The following is a 21,741-nucleotide window of genomic DNA, read 5'->3' on the forward strand; positions in this document are numbered from 1 at the left end:
TCTCCTTTTTTAGTAGATAACCCCCTTAAAATGGTTTTAAATCCTCAAGGTTTTTCACCTTAATGCATTCAATGCATTAAAGTGAAAAACCTTCTGTGCTGCAGGTTTACAACCATGTTAACTATATGCTTTACGCAGCCACACAATTCATCACTTGGCTATTCACATGGACATGCCTAATAATGTACCTAATGGTCACTGAACATGCGTAAGAGTAAACAAGCTGCATCTATGGGCACTTTATTTCTCTGAAGGTGTAAATGCAAATTTTCACTTTAAATTTGAATTCCAGGAGAAGCAAATATAAGAATCATGTGTATTCTTTCTAAGATTCTTGGTGTGCTTCGTGTATTTATTCCAGATCTGTGCAGTCCCTTAATAAAGACCTGTTGAAGAAGCCCATCAGGAGGGCGTAACGTGTATGGGTGGAAGGAGTCCATGACGTCATCACTTGCCATTTGTCAGCGTGCTGAGCTAATTATATGCTTGTTTTTTAAATATCCATGTGAGTGTTTTTAATCCCTTGTTCAGTTTTAATATTAATATTTGGAAGCAGAGAGCACTATGGTTTCTCTATTTGTATTCTATGACATGTCTTATTGATAATCGAGAACCAAGAAGTGAAGTAGCGAGATTCAGGGACGATATGAGAAGGAGTGTTCCAGTACCATCTAGTGTGGAATTCACTAAGGCTATGATGACTCTGTAGTGGGGTCACATACTGGAGGTGAGCACTGAGCAGGCACTTTAATTTCAGAAGTGTTTTATTGAATTTTCTCATAGAAAAAGTATAAACAGATAAGAAAATAGGGAAACATTGGTACCTTCTGTTATACATTAGAACAAACAACGGAGGATCGTTTATATGAGTACACTGACCAACAAAGATCACAAGTGGACTTGATCATTGAGTGCTAAACTTACGATAAGGGTGTTGTCCAACCAAATCAGACACCCTATCTGGGAGCAATCTGTGTCTTGGGCTGGGAGGCAAGACATCCAACCTCTTTTTTCAGTGAGCAGACACTTTATATGAAGGTGGTGGGCACCGAACACATTGGAAGAAAAAATATATGAACTGCTATTTGACATTTAAACAGCAGTGGAGTTCTAATACACCGAATTTTGTATACTGTATTTGTATATGAGTTATTTGAGTTGTTACTATTTAAATGTTTTCACTATATGATGCATATTTTGCACTTTAAGCCCATTATAAAGACCTATCACTGCTGCTCTCTCACCTTCCACAGGGTGACTGGTCTTGTCTCCGCCTCTTCCTGTAATTTTCTACAGACAACCTGTAGTTGGCGGAGTCTTCTGGGTCCCTCCCACACCTTTGCTCTCTGCACAAGCTATGTACAGCACAGGGATGGTGTCATTCCTACTTTTACAAGGCAATATCTGGGTTTGCAAAGGCATTTGGTGCAGGCAAAGTGGATTTATATTCTCTATGGCTATTATAGAATATATAGAAATGATAGTTTTGTGGTTGGATGTCAGCTGTAAACCCAGAACCCACCAGCTGCACTGTCAGATCATACAGAAGTATGGACAGACATGGCAATATCATTTGCATTCAGTCACCCTCGCTATTTGCAAACACTTTCTGGCATAAGCTCTGTTATTTGGACATCATCTTCCTTTAATGACACACAGCTCAGCCAGCTGAAAATTCTCTGACATTATGCAACAGCCCAGCTCTACAACTGACATTTCAGCAGTCATCACACTAGAGGAGAAGGCAGGCACTGCTCTGGAATGTGATGAGGGTAATTCTTATTATACATTGAATGGGTGTGTGCTGCTTCTCTGATCACTAAGCTCCCCAATCAGAGGGGCATGCTGGCCCTTTAAGAAAGATTAAAAAAAAAAATTGTATGTGCCTTCTCTCGGGTCTCATTCTCTCTGCATCAGTAGACTTCATTTTTTTTTGCATAATGAAAGTCTGAGTGGCATAGGAAGCTGCTGGAGGAGAGGAGTGCAATACCAAATGGTAGAGGGAGGTGAGGACAGACAGGGTCAGGGGATGGGAGGCTGAGGGAGAACAGAGGGTGAGAGGCAGAGAGGAGGCTGAGATTGGAGGAACTGTATGCAGGATGAACACAGAAGATTGTCTGCGCATCAGAAGAAGAGGCAATGACAGAGAACTAGAGGAATGAGCTATAGACTTTAAGGACAGTGGAGCCTAGGAGAAGGTTGCCCCAGAGGAACGTGCTGTCCTCCAGAACATCTAAACTTTCCTGCTGGAATGGACACTGGGGGTCAGCCTGATTTCGGATTTCACCTTTGTCACGTCTGCCTAGGAGCATCCTCCACCAGTCTAGACTGAACCGTGCTCCAGAGGATAAAAGTGCCTCCTGCCTCTCAGTTTGGGATGATGCCCTTGGATGGATGGCTTCTGCACGGACTGAACGTGAAGATATATAGAAGGTGCCACCTGTTAGGGTCGTTTTAGGCTTTTTTTTTACCTGGATGAAGGACCTCACCTTGAACTCTTCGTCCCATGCATCCACTTGATGCCTACACGATGACCCAGGAACATGTGTTCAGCGCTAGTTGGGAACTTATTGCAGTGAAGGTCGTATTATAGGGAGTAGGGACTGTTGGTTTATGTTGGAGCCTCACAAGGACACAGCGATCAGAAGAGGTTTGTGTAGCCTGGGATCCAGACGCTCATCCTCTCCACACTTCACAGACTAAGGGTAGGAGCGTCCCTTCAGATCCTCTCCGGGTCCCCAGCTAGATTCCAGAGGCTGGGAAGGAGCTGTCCCTTCAGGACCTCTCCGGGTCCTTAACTAGATTCCAGAGGCTGTGTAGGAGCGTCCCTTCAGGACCCCTCTGGGTCTCCCCTAGGTTCCAGAAGCTGGGCAGGAGCGTCCCTTCAGGATCTCTCAGTGTCCTCACCTAGTTTCCAGAGGCTGGGTAGGAGCGTCCCTTCAGAACCTCTCCGGGTCCTCACCTAGATTTCAGAGGCTGGGAAAAAGCTGTCCCTTCAGGACCCGTTCCTGATCTGTTTCTAAGATCTAGGAGGCAGCTGTATCACCTCTGATTCTGATCTGATTCAAGGATTCAGGAGGGATCTGTCCCTTGATATCACTTCTGGTCCTGATCTCATTCTAGGATCCAGAAGGGAGCTGTCCATAGAGTATCACTCCTGGTCCTGATCTAATTCTAGGGTGCAGGGGAGAGCTGTCTCTTCAGTATCATCCCTGGTCCCAATCTGATTCTAGGGTCCAGGAGAGAGCTGTCCCTTTGAATATAACCCCTGGTCTTGATCTGTTTCCTAGGTCTTTGAGAATCACTATTGGTCCTGATCTAATTCTAGGGTCCAGGAGGGAGCTGTCCCTTGAATATCACTCCTGGTCTGATTCTAGTATCTGGGAAGAACCTGTCCGTTCAGCAACACTCCTGGTCCTGGTTTGATTCTAGGGTATACTTCATCGGAAGATCTGGAAAGAGCTGTCCCCTAAGCACCAATCCAGGGTCCTGATAGGATTCCCAGCATCTAAGAAGGAGCTGTCCCTTTAGCACCCCTCAGGGTCCTGATTCCTATGATAAAAAGCTGTCCCTTCAGAACCACTCTAGGTCCTGATCGGATTCCCACGCTTTAGGAAGGAGCTGTCCCTTCAGCACCACCCCGGGAATTGGTCTGATTGCCGGGAGCTGTCTCTTCAGCACCACTCCGAGACCTTTCTTAGTCCCCAGACTCCGGGACAGAGTTGTTCCTTTTGCAGTGTTGGGTTCCTTAGCTGTCCTCAGATGCAGGGGGGTATCTGTCGGTTCAGCACAAGTAGAGCAGATCTCATAAACGGGTTGGGGGCTGTACCACGCTGGATTCTCAGCTGAGAACAAGAGCTGACCCTTCAGAGCAACACTGGATATTTAGCTGAGCTCAGTGGCTGGATATGAGCTGTCCCTTCAGGACCACATTTATGGTCTCACTCCTAGCGAGGAGAAGACAAGCAGAATACGTAAAAATCGAATCCGTGCAAGCAGCATGTGGCATCTACTTTCAACCACAAGAGGAATTTAAAGTTTGCTGACTTTTATTGGCTGATTAGAAAGTCTAGCAATTTGGAATCACTAATTTTTCTTCTTTTCATACAAGGCTCTCAAGCACTAGCCTGGAAAATTAAACAGACTTTGTCAAGGTCATGGAAAGTTTGGTTCAGGATACAATTTTGGAGAATCTAAATGTCTACCAAAACGCCATCTTGATCTGATACAGAAACACCGTAGACTAGGACTGTTTAATTATATACCTGTGATACCTGTTGAAAGTCTCCCAAGTCTCCCAGTCTACAAGTCTAAAGAAAAAGAGGCCCAACTATCATGACCAAGTATGAGGATGTGTGACAGAGGTGTTCAGATGCTCATTACCACAGTGGGGGCCTTTGCAGCTTTCAGTCTGATGACCATTGCTGTAGGCACGGATTACTGGCTTTATTCAAGAGGGGTCTGCAAAGCTAAGTCCACTAATGACAATGAAACCAGCAAGAAGAACGAAGAGGTGATGACCCATTCAGGATTATGGAGAACCTGCTGCCTTGAAGGTATGATATCTACTCTGCAAGCACTTGGCCTCTTTGACCTATGAGCCCAAAAGGGTGATGCATCATTTTATGTATTATTCAATGTTCTCATAGAAGAACCTCCAACTCTTTGGTTGGTGTGGATTCACAGTAATCGTTGATGGTTAGGGCATGCTAATACGTGTGGTCCTGCTGCAGGCTGGCTGTGTATTACCAAATGTATATCTCAGATGAGAAGCAAAAATACGATTTCTAACATCTAATTTCAGCGTGTTAGGCTTATTTAAGCAATCAGAATCCAATTTTCAGTGGTGTGAGCTAAACCAAAATTGTATTAGCTGATTTAGGTTGCTGCTCATTTTACATTCCCATTAATTTCCTCAATTTTAACCAGAATATTTATTGAGAACCATGTGTGTTTGAGACATCTTCTGGCAACTGTTGTGGAACTACCAGCACCAGCATAAACAGAGTACCATCTGCTTATCCTTGTTGTATCACCTACTTATCCTTGTTGTTAATGCAATAAAAAATGCAGCCTTCAGGCACCTTGCCTGTCTCTAACTGTGGTAGGACTACAAGTCCCAGCATATTCATACACACCACATATGGTGTTTCTCTGGTTCCACTGTAGCTGGCTTGCAACCTAAGCCTGTTATAAAGGTTAATTTTGCTGGATTAGTCAACCTGTAGGTCTCCAGCTTTTGTGAAAGCCAAAATATCAGCTTGTATTGTCAGTCCCAGGCTTGCAGTGGAAGTCCTGACTTGTATTTCCCTAAGAACAGGAGGTCCTGACTTCTATTTCCACAAGAGTCAGATACCCACACAGATGCTTATTTTTGTATTTCCATATACTGTTTCCTAAGTTCATTACAATATTTTAAAATACTCAAAAATATGTATATTTCTTACTGGAGGACTGCAGCTGTGGAAACTCAGTATCAGAGTTCTTGGATCTTAGACATGCAGTCTCAATCATCTTGTTGCAGTGGGCTGACACTCAATGCCCCTGGTGCATTGTATATCACTGAAATATTAAAAAATGGAGTGGGACTGTGGGAGTGTTCATAATTATCCCAGATCATGGGGGAGAAGCTGGGCTTGAATTCTTTTTGAATTATTTTATTCTTGCCATTTGAGTATTTAGAGTACTTTAAAAGCAAGTGTATGACTAAACAACTGTTATGTAGAAGAAATTTCACTTTTGGATAGACGAGTCTGTCTGATACATTGATGTTTTCTTCCATGTATTTATTGCTGCAATATTATTCCCCTGATTGCTCTTATCATTCTTCATCTCTAGCTCTCATCTAGTTGTATCTAATGTCTGAGTTGCACAATAACTAACTCCTGTTTCTATGTTGATTTTTTTTTTCAATATGGGATACTTTCTAATATTAGCTTGTGTGTGGGAGATACCTAGCAGAGAATTTAGAAGGATATATCTGGATAATATCTGTATAACTGAAAGGGTTACTGCTTCAGTAGCAGTGTGTCCAACTAGGCAATGGTCAGTCATGGCATTGTATGCATTATAGAGGGTTTATGTCTTTATTAGCAGTTCAAAATGACAACTGATTACTGTTATTATTTACTTCATATTACTCATTTGTAGGGTGGCGTAGACTAAGTTTCTTTAAATGTAGAGAAATGTCAAGTCCTGGGATACCCTGTGGGCCATTCTCCATCTGTGAAGGAACCTAAAAGCCCAAGATAACCCAAGATATCCTACAAAGTTATCCACTAGTTCTGGAGGAGGTACAAGTCTCAGCATACTCTATGAGACTATTCTCCATCATTGACGCAGCTACTTGTTATAGTATACCCAGCAAACTGTATGTCCAGCTGTGGAAAAGCTAAAAATCCCAGAACAACCTGAGATCCTGTTATCCATTACAGAATCATTACTTTGTTGCTGCATATATGGAAAGCTCATTTTTTCAGCTGTGGAGGGATGAGAACCTGACTTCCAAAAGCAGAGGAACGTTAGATCAATATAAACTCTGGGAGCCTCTACTCCAGCTTTGGCGGAACTTTGTTACCCAGCTTACCCTATGAACATGTCCCCTAGCTTTGGAGGAACTTCATTACCCAGCTTACCCTATGAACATTTCATGGGAATTTCAGAGACCTGGTTCAACAGCTCTCATGATTGGCTGACAACCATTCAAGGGTATTCCCTTTATCACAGGGATAGAGAGGGTACAAAAGGGGGAGGGGTATGCCTATATATCAGGAATAATGTACAAGTGAATGAGAGAGATGACATCACTAAGGGAGCTAGGGAGGAGGTGGAATCTTTATGGGTAGAGCTCCAAAGGGATGAAGCTAAGGGGAAAATAACACTGGGAGTATGCTATAGGCCCCCCAACCTGAGGGAGGAGGGGGAGACTGACCTCCTATTACAATTTGGATTAGCAGCAAGGATGGGCAGTGTTATCATAATGGGAGATTTTAATTATCCAGACATAGACTGGGCAGAGGGCACCACGCATTCGTGTAAGGCTTGCCAGTTCCTAAATGTCTTGCAGGACAATTTCATGGGTCAGAAGTTAGACGCACCAACTAGAAACAAAGCTTAACTAGATATACTGATTATCAACAATACAGACCTGATCACGGATGTGGAAATACGGGGCAATTTAGGAAACAGTGATCACAGGTCAATTGGCTTAAGTATAAATCGCACAAATAGGAAACATAAGGGGAATACAAAGACTCTGAATTTCAAAAGAGCCAACTTCCCTAAACTTCCCTGAACCTTGCTAGAAGATATAAATTGGGATAAAATCTTAGGAACAAATAACTCGGAGGAGAGATGGGTTTGCTTTAAGAGCATATTAAATAAGGGCATTAGCCAGTGCATCCCATTGGGAAATAAATTTAAAAGAGCGAACAAAAGTCCTGGATGGCTTAACTCCAATGTAAAAATGCATATAAAAGCAAAGGAGAAGGCCTTCAAAAAATACAAGGCTAAAGGATCATCATCAGCATTCAGACTTTACAAAGAATGCAACAAGAAATGTAAGGGTGCAATTAGGGCGGCTAAGATAGAACAAGAAAGACACATAGTGGAGGAGACCAAAAAAAATCCCAAGAAATTCTGTAAGTATATAAACAGTAAAAAAGGGAGGACAGACCATATTGAATGAGGAAGGACATCTGGTTACAAAGGATGGGGAGATGGCAAAGTTATTGAATGTACTCTTCTCCTCAGTCTTCACGAGGGAATCGGGGGGCTTCAGTAATCGAAACTGCAGTGTTTATCCTCATGACACATCACAGGAAGCAACCTCATGGCTAACAGAGGACAGAATTAGAAATAGACTTGGGAAACTTAACATTAATAAATCACTGGGACCAGATGGCCTGCACCCGAGGGCACTCAGGGAACTCAGTCAAGTAATTGCCATTGTTCCTAATTTTTTCTGACAGTCTACTGAATGGAATGGTACTACCTGATTGGAGAAAAGCCAATGTAGCACCAATATTCAAAAAAGGGCCAAAATACATCCCTGGGAATTACAGACCAGTTAGCCTAACATCAATAGTATGCAAGCTCTTGGAGGGGATGATAAGGGACAATATACAAGATTTTAGTAATGAGAACGGTATCATTAGCAGTAATCAGCATGGATTCATGAAGAATTGTTCTTGCCAAACCTATCTATTAACCTTCTATGAGAAAGTGAGCTTCAATCTAGATAAAGGAAGGCCCATAGACGTGGTGTATCTGGATTTTGCAAAAGCATTTCACACAGTTCCCCATAAACATTTACTGTACAAAGTAAGGTCCGTTGGCGTGGACCATAGGGTGAGTACATGGATTGAAAACTGGCTACAAGGGCGAGTTCAGAGGGTGGTGATAAATGGGGAGTACTCGGGATCGTCAGGGGTGGGAAGTGGGGTACCCCAGGGTTCAGTGCTGGGACCAATCCTATTTTATTTGTTTATAAACAACCTGGAGGATGGGGTAAACCAGTGGTGGCTGGTGCTCAATATTTTTGGGGGGGCGCAAACAAACTGAAAAAATTTTGAAAAAAAAAACATCAATTACAGCCACTGTGCCATAAAACACAGCCACTGTGCCCATCAAACGCAGCCACTGTGCCATTAAACGCAGCCAATGTGCCATCAAACACAGCCACTGTGCCCAGCAAACGCAGCCACTGTGCCCATCAAACGCAGCCACTGTGCCTTCAAACGCAGCTACTGTGCCAAACGCTGCCACTGTGCTCATCAAACGCTGCCACTGTGCCATCAAATGCAGCCACTGTGCCATCAAACGCAGCTACTGTGCCAAACACTGCTACTGTGCCCATCGAATGCTGCTAGTGTGCCCATCATATGCTGCCAGTGTGCCTAACTGCCCATTATATGCTGGCAGTGTGCCCAACTGCCCATCAAATGCTACCAGTGTGCCCAACTGCCCATCATATGCTGCCAGTGTGCCTATCAAAGGCTGCCAGTGTGCCCAAAAAGTGCTGCCAGTGTGCCCATCATATGCTGCCAGTGTGTCCATTAAACACTGCCAGTGTGCCCATCAAATGCTGCCAGTATGCCCAGTAAATGCTGCCAGTCAGTGCCCATTAAATTCTGCCTGGCACTTACCCTGTGTTTGTGAGGCAGCGGATGATGGCGACAAGCGCGGTCCTTCATGCGTCTCCTGCCTCCTGATAGGCGTCCAATAGCGGCACCTGTCGTTTCAGCCAATCAGGTGACAGGTAACAGACCCTAGCACATGATTGCCGGAGAGGCGGTTCAATATTAGGAAAGCGAATAGTCATTCGCTATCCTAACACAGCTGAGTGGCCTGCGAGCGCCAAGCATGGCGCTCGCAGTTCACATATTTGCAGCCTTACTTACCAGCTCCACTCGGGCCGTGTGTTCCACAGAGCTTTTGACATCACTTCCGGTTTCCCTCTGTGTGATACTACAGGTGGAAGTTGTTCGGCACAATGGAATGCGCCACAAAGCAGGTAAAAATCCTGCAAATAAAGCGCCTCGTGCAAAGTGCAAAAAATATGACTTTAAACCAGATATGATAAATATCTAGCTGGAATGAGTAAAATCAATATACAATCATTAAAAACCTCACTGAATGGTGCAAATCAATGTGCACAAACAGCAATAATGAACTAAATGTACAGAGTGCAATCAATATGTGCAAAAAATGCAAAAACAGTGTATAGCAAACATATAGCCAGCATATAGCCAGAAAACAAAGTCCACTGTAGAACTCGTGAAAATTCAAGCAAAGTGACTGTGTGCAAAATATAATAGGGCTAGGTATGTAGTCCAATGCGATTGAATTCTCTTTCTGTGGCTAAGCATAACAATGTGCAAAATAGTGTAGTAAAGTGCTGGAAACAGGGGGGTGATCTCCTCTTCGTGCACAGGACACACACTGATGTGAAGTGGCCCCTTACCTTGCGGTAAAGAGGTAACCGCATGTAATCGCTGATACTCCTAACTGCCTCTCCCTTATGTTCCTGGGCTGGATGGAGCTGTAAGTAGGTCTTTGTCTCTCAGCGGAGCAGGAGGGGGGGGTTGGTAAAGGAAAGAAGGGGCCAGATAGTGTAGCATTTCCAATCAGAGTTTGGTATTTATTAAAACAATAGTGAGGGTACTCACATAACTTACATGTAAAAACAAACAGAAAACTTATTTCCTACAAGCGGCGAGCTTGTTTGCATACATCAGTCTGTAATGCCTATCCCGTTCCTACGCGTGACGTCACGGTCACGTGACTTAATCAGGGAAAATTATTCACTTTTGTACTGCTACCTTTAGCAGCTGGTCTGCAATCTCGTGTTCAGGTGCACTGTGTCCGGCACCTGAACACAGTGCACTTAAAGGAATTTTTTTTTCTATTTTTTTTTACTGCTGGGGGGGGGGGGGGGCGGCGCCCGTGCGCCCCCTATGGACGGGCCGCCACTGGGGTAAACAGTTCAATCTCTGTATTTGCGGATGATACTAAGCTAAGCAGGGCAATAACTTCTCTGCAGGCTGTGGAAACCTTGCAAGAAGATCTGAACAAATTAATGGATGGGCAACTACATGGCAAATGAGGTTTAATGTAGAAAATTTTAAAATAATGCATTTGGGTGGCAAAAATATGAATCTACTCACTAGGTTGAGAACCTCTGGAGGAATCAAGAAAGGAAAAGGACCTGGGGGTCCTCGTAGATGATAGGCTTAGCAATGGCATGCAATGCCAAGCTGCTGCTAACAAAGCAAGCAGAATATTGGCATGCATTAAAAAGGGATTAATTCCAGAGATAAAACAATAATTCTTCCGCTCTACAAGACTCTGGTCCGGCCACACCTGGAGTATGCTGTCCAGGTCTGGGCACCAGTGCTCAGAAAGGATGTACTGGAAATGGAGCGAGTACAAAGAAGGGCAACAAAGCTAATAAAGGGTCTGGAGGATATTAGTTATGAGGAAAGGTTGCGAGCACTGAACTTATTCTCTCTGGAGAAGAGACGCTTTAGAGGGGATATGATTTCAATTTACAAATACTATACCGGTGACACTACAATAGAGATAAAACTTTTTTGCAGAAGGGAGTTTAACAGGACACACGGCCACTCATTAAAATTAGAAGAAAAGAGGTTTAACTTTAAACTGTGTAGAGGGTTATTTACTGTAAGAGTGGCAAGGATATGGAATTCCCTTCCACAGGCGGTGGTCTCATCGGGGAGCATCGATAGTTTCAAAAAACTATAGATAAGCACCTGAACGACCGCAACATACAGGGATATACAATGTAATACTGACATATAATCACACACATAGGTTGGACTTCCTGGACTTGTGTCTTTTTTCAACCTCACCTATTATGTAACTATGTAACTATGAATGTAACATGTTCCCTAGCTTTGGAGAAACTTTGTTACCCAGCTTACCCTATGAGCCTGGCCTCCAGCTTTGGAGGAACTATATGTCCCTGCACACCTTGAAAGCTTTTGCCCATCTGCAGAGGAGCTATAGGTCAAAGGGTGATCATGCAGAACACTATAGCCACAAAGGATAGGAATCAATTCAGCCATCACTGCCAATGACATAGTTACTGTTGAGCTGTTCAGGGAGTGCACTAGACAGCAATAACAATCATTTCTGTACATCTGACATTCTGGTTATTGCTAACAAAGATTTTCCAATACACAGGAAACTTATTGTGTGAGCTGAAGCTTATAGTTTCCTTTTCTGTGTGGAGAATGGAATGACGCTTTCACCATATATGCATAGCATCCACATGTCAGTGGAGAAGATTGTGGCCTGGTCTCAATCTCTAGCTGTGAAAGAATAGTTGGGTAGAACTTACTTCCTGTTGCTCTGGTGAAATACCTGCCCATCCAACCCTAGACACAAGTCTACTGCTATGGTAAAAATATGATTCCTAGCACCCTCCCCCATAAACCCCATACCGCATAGAGTCCTCTGATTCCCCAACAGCTAGGATTCCAGTTATGGAAAAACGTGTTCTACTAGTCAGGCCACTAGATCCACAATCCTTAGAGAAATACAAGTGTCCCAAGATTTTGTTAGATCCTCACTCCAAACTGAAAACCAGTAAAATATCCTGGTTACATTCTAGCTGTAAGCTTTGTGGCTTCAGCATTCAATATGTCAGAATTCACTAGATTGATCATTTAGGTGCACGCTTAGAGCACAAATGTTGATGAATATTCTTGGTATTTGATAAATTGCCTTATAGGCATCAATAGTACCTTCTTATTTCATGACTATTCCTTCCCTAAAATGCTTGACTCTTTTAGAAAATTCATCAGCTCGATTCACACACTGGTAAACTGGAGATCCAAGGTGAACATCTACTTCTCACACATTAATGCACTCATTTATATTTATAATGCTATTTCCTAAACACATCTGTACACCAGAACTTGCAATCAGCACCCTTAATAAACACCTGATGCAATCAAATCAAATCCAGGATAAGTCAGATATAAGACATATCGTTTTCACTAAAAGTCTATTGATCTAGCTCTGGTCCCAGATTTTGCACCAACAATGGAGTAAGCTGATTAAAGTCATGTACACTATAAAAAGAAAAAACACTATGGGGGTGACTTTTGCTGAGTGGCCAGCTGGAAGGGTAGTATGTACATGTGTGTCCATACAACTCCAATTTTCCACATACAATGCTAAACAGCATGAAGTAAAACATGATGAATGGTAATGGTATTAAACCCTCAGTAACCGAACACATAAATGGGTGCTCTGCCCACTTTCAGCTCTGAGTCAGTCAGCACCCTGGGAAGGGTTAACAGGACGCTAAAACTACTTGTGTTGCTTAAGTCACAGATTCCCCTGTATTTAATCTTCTTTTCAGTGCACAGATTAATCAAGCTTTCTCCAATCTCCCTGTGTTTTGACTTCTGGATCCATTCACCTTATACATACCAAATGAGATACAATGTAACTACAAAAGAGATATTGCTTTTCCATGTTCAGGACGCAGTGCAGGATGTTTAATAGCAGAATTTAATGCTCACATGGGGAATAAATTGCAAGTAATACAGTTATACTGCTGAAATGAAAAAATGACTGCTTTATTTTAATTTTTTTACTTTTTCTGTGCAGTAATCTCTTTTTTTTTTTTACAATTATTATCCCAACTACATTGTAAAAAAGCTGCAGCAGAGTCATTATCAAATCACAAAGATTGCAAAGACAAAATATATATGTACAGTATATGCACATACACAGTGGATATAAAAAGTCTACACACCCCCGTTAAAATATTAGGTTTCTGTGATGTAAAAAAATGAGACAAAGATAAATAATTACAGAACCTTTTCCACCTTTAGCCCAGGTTCACACCATCCTAATCGGTGAGATGCCGCATCTGCGGCGCCTGAACCGATTTCAAAAAGTCGTTTCTGTACTACATTTTGCGATTTCAGGCTGCAATTTACATTGACATCGGTGCAGAAACCTGCACCAATGTCTCTGAAATCGTGGCCGAAATGGTGAAATGGTGCGAGTTCTACTGAACTCGCATGGCTCCATTCTTGCAGCTCAGTGTGAACCTGGGCTAAATGTGACCTATAAACTGTACAACTCAGTTGAAAAACAAACTGAAATCTTTTAGGTGGAGGGAAGTAAAAATTAAAAATTAAAATAATATGGTTGCATAAGTGTGCACATCCTTAAACTAATACTTTGTTGAAGCACCTTTTGATTTTATGAAAGCACTCAGTCTTTTTGGGTATGAGTCTATCAGCATGGCACATCTTGATTTGACAATATTTGCCCACTCTTCTTTGCAAAAACACTCCAAATCTGTCAGATTGCGGGGGGGCATCTCCTGTGCACAGCCCTCTTCAGATCACCCCACAGATTTTCAATCGGATTCAGGTCTGGGCTCTGGCTGGGCCATTCCAAAACTTTAATCTTCTTCTGGTAAAGCCATTCCTTTGTTGATTTGGATGTATGCTTTTGGTCGTTGTCATGCTGAAAGATGAAGTTCCTCTTCATGTTCAGCTTTCTAACAGAAGCCTGAAGGTTTTGTGGCAATAATGAGTAGTATTTGAAATTGTTTATAATTCCCTCTACCTTGACTAAGGCCCCTGTTCCAGCTGAAGAAAAACAGCCCCAAAGTATGATGCTGCCACCACCATGTTTCACAGTGGGTATGGTGTTCTTTTGGTGATGTGCAATGTTGTTTTTGTGCCAAACATATCTTTTGGAATTATGACCAAAAAGTTCAACCATGGTTTCATCAGACCATAACACATTCTCCTACATGCTTTTGGGAGACTTCAGATGTGTTTTTGCAAAATTTAGTCGGGCTTGGATGCTTTTCTTTGTGAGAAAAGGCTTCCATCTTGCCACTCTACCCCATAGCTCAGACATATGAAGAATACGGGAGATTGTTGTCACATGTACCACACAGTCAGTACTTGCCAAATATTCCTGCAGCTTCTTTATTGTTGCTGTAGGCCTTTTGGCAGGCTCCCTGACCAGTTTTCTTCTCAGCTTTTCATCAATTTTGGAGGGACTTCCAGTTCTTGATAATATCACTGTTGTGCCATATTTTCATATTGTCTTGATGAAGACTGTCTTCACTGTGTTCCAAGGTATATCTAATGCCTTGGAAATTCTTTTGTACCCTTCTCCTGACTGATACCTCAGATATCCCTTGGATGCTTTGGAAGTTCTCTGCGGACCATGGCTTTTGCTGTAGGATGCCACTAAGAAAATGTCAAGAAAGGCCTACTAGAACAGCTGAACTTTATTTGGGGTTAATCAGAGGCACTATCAATTATGGTAGTGTGTACTGACTCCTATTTAACATGAGTTTGAATGTGATTGCTTAATTCTGAACATAGCTACATCCCCAGTTATAAGAGGGTGTGCACACTTATGCAACCACATTATTTTAGTGTTTTATTTTTGTTCCCCCCCCCCACCCCCTAAAAGATTTCAGTTTGTTTTTCAATTGAGTTGTACAGTTTCTAAATCACAGAAAACTAACATTTTAACAGGGGTGTGTAGACTTTTTATATCCAATACATATATATATATATATATATATATATATATATATATATATATATATATATATATATATATATATATATATATATAGTGTATATAAAATGCTAAAGTTTCGGGATAGAAGTAAGACTGTTCTTTGCATGCAAAGCCATCGTCAGCATCCTATGTGGCTTATTAGCTGCCAAAGTTTTTTGGTCTAGTAGGTCCAATCGTTTCAGTCTAGCATCAGGGAGGGCCATTGATTACCGTACATTTATGAGATTGTTCCAAAATGGAAATGCGAGAAGTCTTAAATTTGGGCAAGATAGTCCCTCTTTAGCCTCGTCCCATGTTTAATCACTCCCTCGTAGCACACACTTCAGCACTTTCCACTGAGTGGGAGCAGGGGTGTCATCATCCTGGTGGTCAGAGAGGAAGTGAGCTATAGTTTGGATAATCACAGTAGAGCATAAGTCATCTTGGAGAAGGGAGTAATTCAACTGCCAAGTCCCCCATTGTGTTTAACTGGTTAATGGGCATGGAGGAGGTGGGAGAGGGCTGTCATTTACTACTGTGTATATGCCCACATGTATGACTCTATAGTCACATGGGCTGCTCAGATGTGATAGGGAGAAAATACTCAGCATAGAAACTCAATGAAAACTGAGCATGTGCAGAGCTGCCAACACTGCTCTGCAAAATCCCTAGGTAAATTGGGGACATGGACAGAGGGGGGAGATAGAGAGCAGCAGAATCAACCAGGTTTTTTGCAGAATACAGAAAATGAATCTCATATTGACTGAGTGAGCATGAACAGCATGTAATACACCATTTATTGATATATATATATATATATATATATATATATATATATATATATATATATATATATATTTTTTTTTTTTTTTTAATGATATGAGTTTAGTCACACTTTAAATTCTGGCCCATGTGCATGATCACCTGGAAATAAACAATGATGCAATAGGACATACCCCAGCTCTGATCTCGCATGTGCTCATGCTGTCAATGTAGCGGTGTGGTGTGGACAGGTACTTTATTTTCATGTTAGCTACCCCAATTCAATTTAAAAAGTCAGCTGATCTTTCCATATCATTACTGATTCAACAGTTTCTCCTTGGCTTGCATACCAGCACCCCTTGAATATCTGTTTCAATAGTTTTATAGAAGATGTCTGCAAGCCTAAATAACAAGCATAGAACTTTGAAGGTTTGGTACAGTATACAATGTAGGATATTAGCATATGCTGAACACATGTTGGTGGTAAAGGGCACAAAGGTAATTAAAATAATGCAGCTTCAAGGGATAAAAAAATAAAACTTCTTCTGCTGTCACTCTGGCTACTGCACACCAATGACATCAATGTAAGTTTATTGCACAGATAGCCACAGTATAGGTCCCCTCCTAAGGACTACTCCCTCGAACATTTTTCACCCAATAGGGCTTAGTCATATATTCTCTGCACCTAACCCTTACTGGCTGAAACACGTTAGTGGGTGGTCCTTAGGCAGGGACTGCTACTATGACTATTTGTGCAGTGATGTCATTGGTGTGCAGAGGCTTTTCTTTCTCTCCAGGGATTGGAAGTTTTATAGCCTTATCCATTTGTCCATGAGTACAAAGTTGAGTGTAAATGAAAGGGGAATTGATAGGTACCCCATTCTTGGAATATATAGCCTTTGTCAACCAAGGAACCCTAGGGTTCTTCCAGGGGTTGCTAGGGGTTCCTTAAGCAATGAGCAATTTCTGTCTCTCAAATGAGTAATCACTATCAACAGGGATCTTTTTTAGCTAATTGTTATGCCCCGTACACACGATCGGAAATTCGGCCAGCAAAAGACTGATGAGAGCTTTTGGTCGGAAAATGCGACCGTGTGGGTGCTCCATCGGACTTTTGCTGGCCGAATTCCTGCCAGCAAAAGATTGAGAGCAGGTTCTCAATTTTTCGGTCGGAAAAAGTTTCGATCGAAAACTCCGATTGTCTGTACCAATTCCGACGCGCAACATTCCTATGCATGCTCGGAAACAGTTCGACGCATGCTCAGAAGCATTGAACTTCATTTTCTCGGCTCGTCGTAGTGTTGTACGTAACTGCGTTCTTGACGGTCGAAAGTTCTGCGAACTTTTGTGGGACCGTGTGTATGCAAGCCAAGCTTGAGTGGAATTCTGTCAGAAAAACCATCTAAGATTTTTCCGACTTAAAATCCGCTCGTGTGTTTGGGGCATAAGAGGATGATTCTTCACAAAGACCACCAATTTGAGGAGCATTCTTCCCACTGACCTTACACTAATGTACAGCGATACGTAGATATAATAATTATTAGCAGCGGTCTTCTGAGAGCAGAGAGTTATTTCAAGGGTTCCTCCATGTGACGAAAAATGTCTAGGATATCCCGCGCTACCTTGTAGGTATTGATATATGGCTTGTCTTGTGATGGGTGACTGCATACAACTTAATTGTGTTCCCACAATCTGAATCAAATAATGAGAGTGTATGTTGCTGCGCCTAGTGCCCTTATTATTTTTATTGACACTACTAAGGGCACTGGACACAACAACATATACTCTCATTAAGGGTTCCTCCGTGCTAAAAAGGTTGAGGAAGGCTGGCCTGGAGAGAATGATACAAGATAGTGCCTGTACAAAAAACCTTGGTAATGTTATTTAAACTGGGGTGAATTCTGGAGTTGGAACCCCTTGCAAAGTTTGCCATTGGCATGGATATTAAAATAGAGTAAAGAGAAGTACTGTACATTTCAATGCAAGAATAAAAACTGTTCTTTCAATAACCTTATTGATTGAGCAGCTCCTCGTTTTTAAATAAGACCCCGCTTTGTCATTTGACCATACATTTGTGCTTCCCAGATTGCACAGGCCTCTTTATTACAGAGAAAAACGGCCATGGTATAGATATTGGATTAAAGCCATTTTATCTTTCAGGCCTGTCAGGCAGAAGCTTGACAGATCAATACAACACACAACGATGTGGCATCTAGTGCAAATGACAGGGATATTGCAAGTCACCCCGGCCTTCCATGTCCTGAATTAAATGGTGGCTGGTGGTGTCTCATCCTTACACGGTCTAACAACTCCTCAGTGGCTTGTTATTCCTTCGTTATACTCAACAGAGGATTTAGCACAGGATGCTGTGTTTGATACAGTACATAAAATTGTGCATGTTATATAAGCAAAATACATCAGTATAGCAAGGAATCATTGTTGCTGACAGCCTCCCTAGATCCTACTATATAACAGGTTTTAAACTGTATTTAATTTGTATGCTTATTACAGGGCCACTAAACATAAATTACAAGCTGCTTTATAGAGCAACTCAGAAATTCAATCTGTAGGCTGACGAGGCAATCCTGGAAATTTGACCTGATTTACTAAAGTCATAATCTTATTCGACAACGCAGCAAGGCTCCCTTGGGGCTATTAGATGTGGACATTTAACGTGCAATTGAAGTGCATTTAATGTGCATTTGCCATGTGTTTACCATGGTTTTGCCTTGTCATTACTATATGTTTTATAGACTTATATGGGGGGGAACAATAGAACAAGAAAGCACATGCTGATCTCAAACAGACCCTGTTATCTGTCCATTCAGTGTCTTCTAATAGCCTGCCCTCTCCAGCAAGGCACAGGGATTCCCCAGGTTACAAACAAGATCTTCTTCTGTAGGTTTGTTCATAGGTGGATTTAAGTGCCGGGACAAGGTCATCTAGAGCTCAGGGAAAACATGCCAAACTGTGCTCCCCACCCTCCCAAAAGTATAAGCATTACGTGTCAGCAAAATTCCCCCCCCCACAAAAACAGTCAGGGCCATCTTTAATGCAGGGCTAAAGGGGCAGTTGCCCCAGGCCCAGTCATTGTTGAGGGACCCAAAAGCAGCTGAACCCTTGAGCCTGCACTGCCTTAAAATAGTTGATAGGTGAATTCAAGTGGGCCCAAGAAAATGTTTGCCCAAGGTCCAATCAAAATTAAAGAGGGCACTGAAAACAGTGAGCACTAATTTGCATGCTTACCCCCTAAGCATAATTTCCCCCTCCTTCCACAAGTACAAATTTGCCCCCCTGCTGAAATCTCCCCTCTCAGTACAAATCTTTACCCCATCCCTCATATCTCCCCACCTCAAATACCCCCCCCCCAAAAAAAAAAAAAATTCACCCCTCCTAGCACAAATCCTCTACCCATTAAATTTCCCTTCCTAGTACACATCTGCTCCCTCCCACTTCAAATCCCTCCCTCCAGCACAAATTTTCTTCCCCCAATACCCCCTTCCAACACAAATCCCTCTAGATCACCACTCCTAGCACCCCCCCTTCCAAATTTCCCCTTCTACAACAATTCTTACCCCCTTCCGCCCCCCAAATTCTCCCTAACAACACAAATCCTCCCCCCCAATCTCCTTGTAGCACCCCCCACCTCACATGATACCACAGTGCCCAGAGCAGCCACCCCTCCTGCCCACCCCTTGTCCCTGGTTGGATTTGTATGTAAGGTGGAAAAGGTACATTTTTTAAGTGTAACTCCAGCCAAAAAAAATATTTTTACATTTGGGATAGCGTAGGGAAGGGTTAAAATCCCTGTAACATTTGTTTTGCTGTCTGTGCCCCCGTTCAGAAGATTTCACCTCACGTTCTGTCCAATTGGATTTAGAAAATTTGGGTTGTCGTGGAAACAAGGATTGGTGATACAGCTTCAGTGGAGACACCTTTTCCCCCATGATGACTCTTACAGGAGTGAATATCCTAGGGGAGATTTCATCTCACTTCCTGTTGTCTCCCTCTGTTTGTAAGTATGAGTTGTATGTAAGTCGGATGTTTGTAACCCGGAGAGTGCCTGTATACCTACAGATCCATGCTCCCTCACAGCCTGTCAAATGGTGTTAGCCCTTTCCAAGTTTGATGATGTCACTCCCCTTCCATGTGACGATTGGCTTCTCAGGCCTATGCACTGTCCCATAAGGGAGGTCACATGCTCCCCCATTTCCAGAAGCCTCGCTCTGCTGCAGCAACTAAGTGAAAATGCCAACAGAGTAGGGAGGTGGTAAGAGAGCATGAATTGGTGAGTATAAATGAGGGGAAGGTTATCAGAAGTGGGACAATGTTTTATTAAATATTTTGTTTCCTAACTTTTTTCTTTTTTCAAGTCAAGTAAATTTGAAAAAGTATATGAATATTTAGTCATTTGATTTTTTACTTAGCTGGCTCCTTTTAAAAATTGATCAAAGCTATCCATATGTGTTTTGCTACAAAAAAAAAATGCCTGTGGTCTACCAAGCTCAATAGCTCAAACTAAAGTTCACACACTCTCTCTTCCCTCTCTGCCTGCCTACTGACAGCTTGAGGTCCTGTGAGAGAAAGAGAGTCTAAAAGCAAACAGGTTCTGCTGTGCTCTCACTAAAGAAGACCTATAGTTTTCTGTGAATCCAGTATTATGAGTGTACCCTATGCTAATTGTTTGTTTGCCAAAAAAAGATTTAGTAAAAAAAAAAAAAAAAAAAATATATATATATATATATATATATATATATATATATATATATATATATATATATATTAACCAATCCATCATGTTCATTCTCCATTCTCCATTTAACTGACCTCAGGCACCCATGTAGTTAGCTGATTCCTTTTAATAAGTGTTCAAAACTATCCAAATGTGTTTTGCTACAAAAAAAATGCCTGTGGTCTACAAAGCTCAATAGCTCAAACTAAAATTCACACACTCTCTCTTTCCTCTCTGCCTGCCTAATTACAGCTTTGCATTGAGGTCCAGTGAGAGAAAGAGAGTCTGAAAGCAAACAGGTTCAGCTGTGCTCTCACTAAAGAAAACCCATAGTGTTCTGTGAATCCCGTATTATGGGTGTACCCTGTGCTAATTGTAAAAGATTTAGGAGAAATTATATATATATATATATATATATATATATATATATATATATATATATATATATACCAAACCATCGTGTTTTCCCTTTAATTGACCTCAGGCGCCCTCATGTACACTAGCTCTTGTTCTGTTTTCCTCAAATGAAACGTAGTGCACACACATGAGCGCACAAATTTACTATGACCTAGTATGCATGTCAGTATTTGGGTGAGAAGGGATTTTAAAACAGAATACAAATATTTTAAAGCTGTTTTTAACATTGCAATTTTAACATTGGGCATTCCTTTTTTCTTAAAAAAATTAACACACACATCTCATCTGTCATTTCACTTAAGCTGCTATCATTCCATTATTTAAATAAATTACATTTATGATCATTTCAGCAACACTTAATGATGCTCAAAATCTATTTTCTATTGTACACTCATCATAGCTGCCAGCTGTGTCATGCCACTTAAAGAGGACTATAAAGGTCTGCCCAAAAAGGCTAGCAGAGAGTAAAAGGACTGGTTCCTGTAGTTCCGCCTGCAGTTAACTAGTTACCAATATTGCCCATTTGCTTTCTGCAGACAACTTTTTTCCCCATGACCATATCTTGTTCTGCACTTCTCTGTGTGGAGGAGGCCATCTTGGTGGTAACTAGTCACCGATATTGCCCATATGCTTACTGCAGATGATTTTTTCTCCCATGATTATGTCTTGTTCTGCACTTCTCTATGTGGAGGAGGCCATCTTGGTAGAACCAGGGCTTTGCTTCCTCATGTCTGAGTTGCTCCTGATGACTG

General features: G+C 42.0%; 1 protein-coding gene across 1 annotated transcript in view; it reads left to right on the forward strand.

Moving 5' to 3' along the window:
- The first annotated feature begins 1,714 nt into the window (after nucleotides 1-1,714).
- The window catches only part of CACNG3 (calcium voltage-gated channel auxiliary subunit gamma 3), a 160,219-nt gene continuing 140,192 nt past the window's right edge, over nucleotides 1,715-21,741 (forward strand). The window contains exon 1 of the mRNA XM_073636509.1: nucleotides 1,715-4,556. Within this exon, the coding sequence (XP_073492610.1) occupies nucleotides 4,346-4,556 (211 nt within the window). The 5' untranslated portion in view covers nucleotides 1,715-4,345. The remainder of the gene's footprint in view (nucleotides 4,557-21,741) is intronic.

Source organism: Aquarana catesbeiana, linkage group LG06, assembly GCF_042186555.1.
Source record: "Aquarana catesbeiana isolate 2022-GZ linkage group LG06, ASM4218655v1, whole genome shotgun sequence".
NCBI lineage: Eukaryota > Metazoa > Chordata > Amphibia > Anura > Ranidae > Aquarana > Aquarana catesbeiana.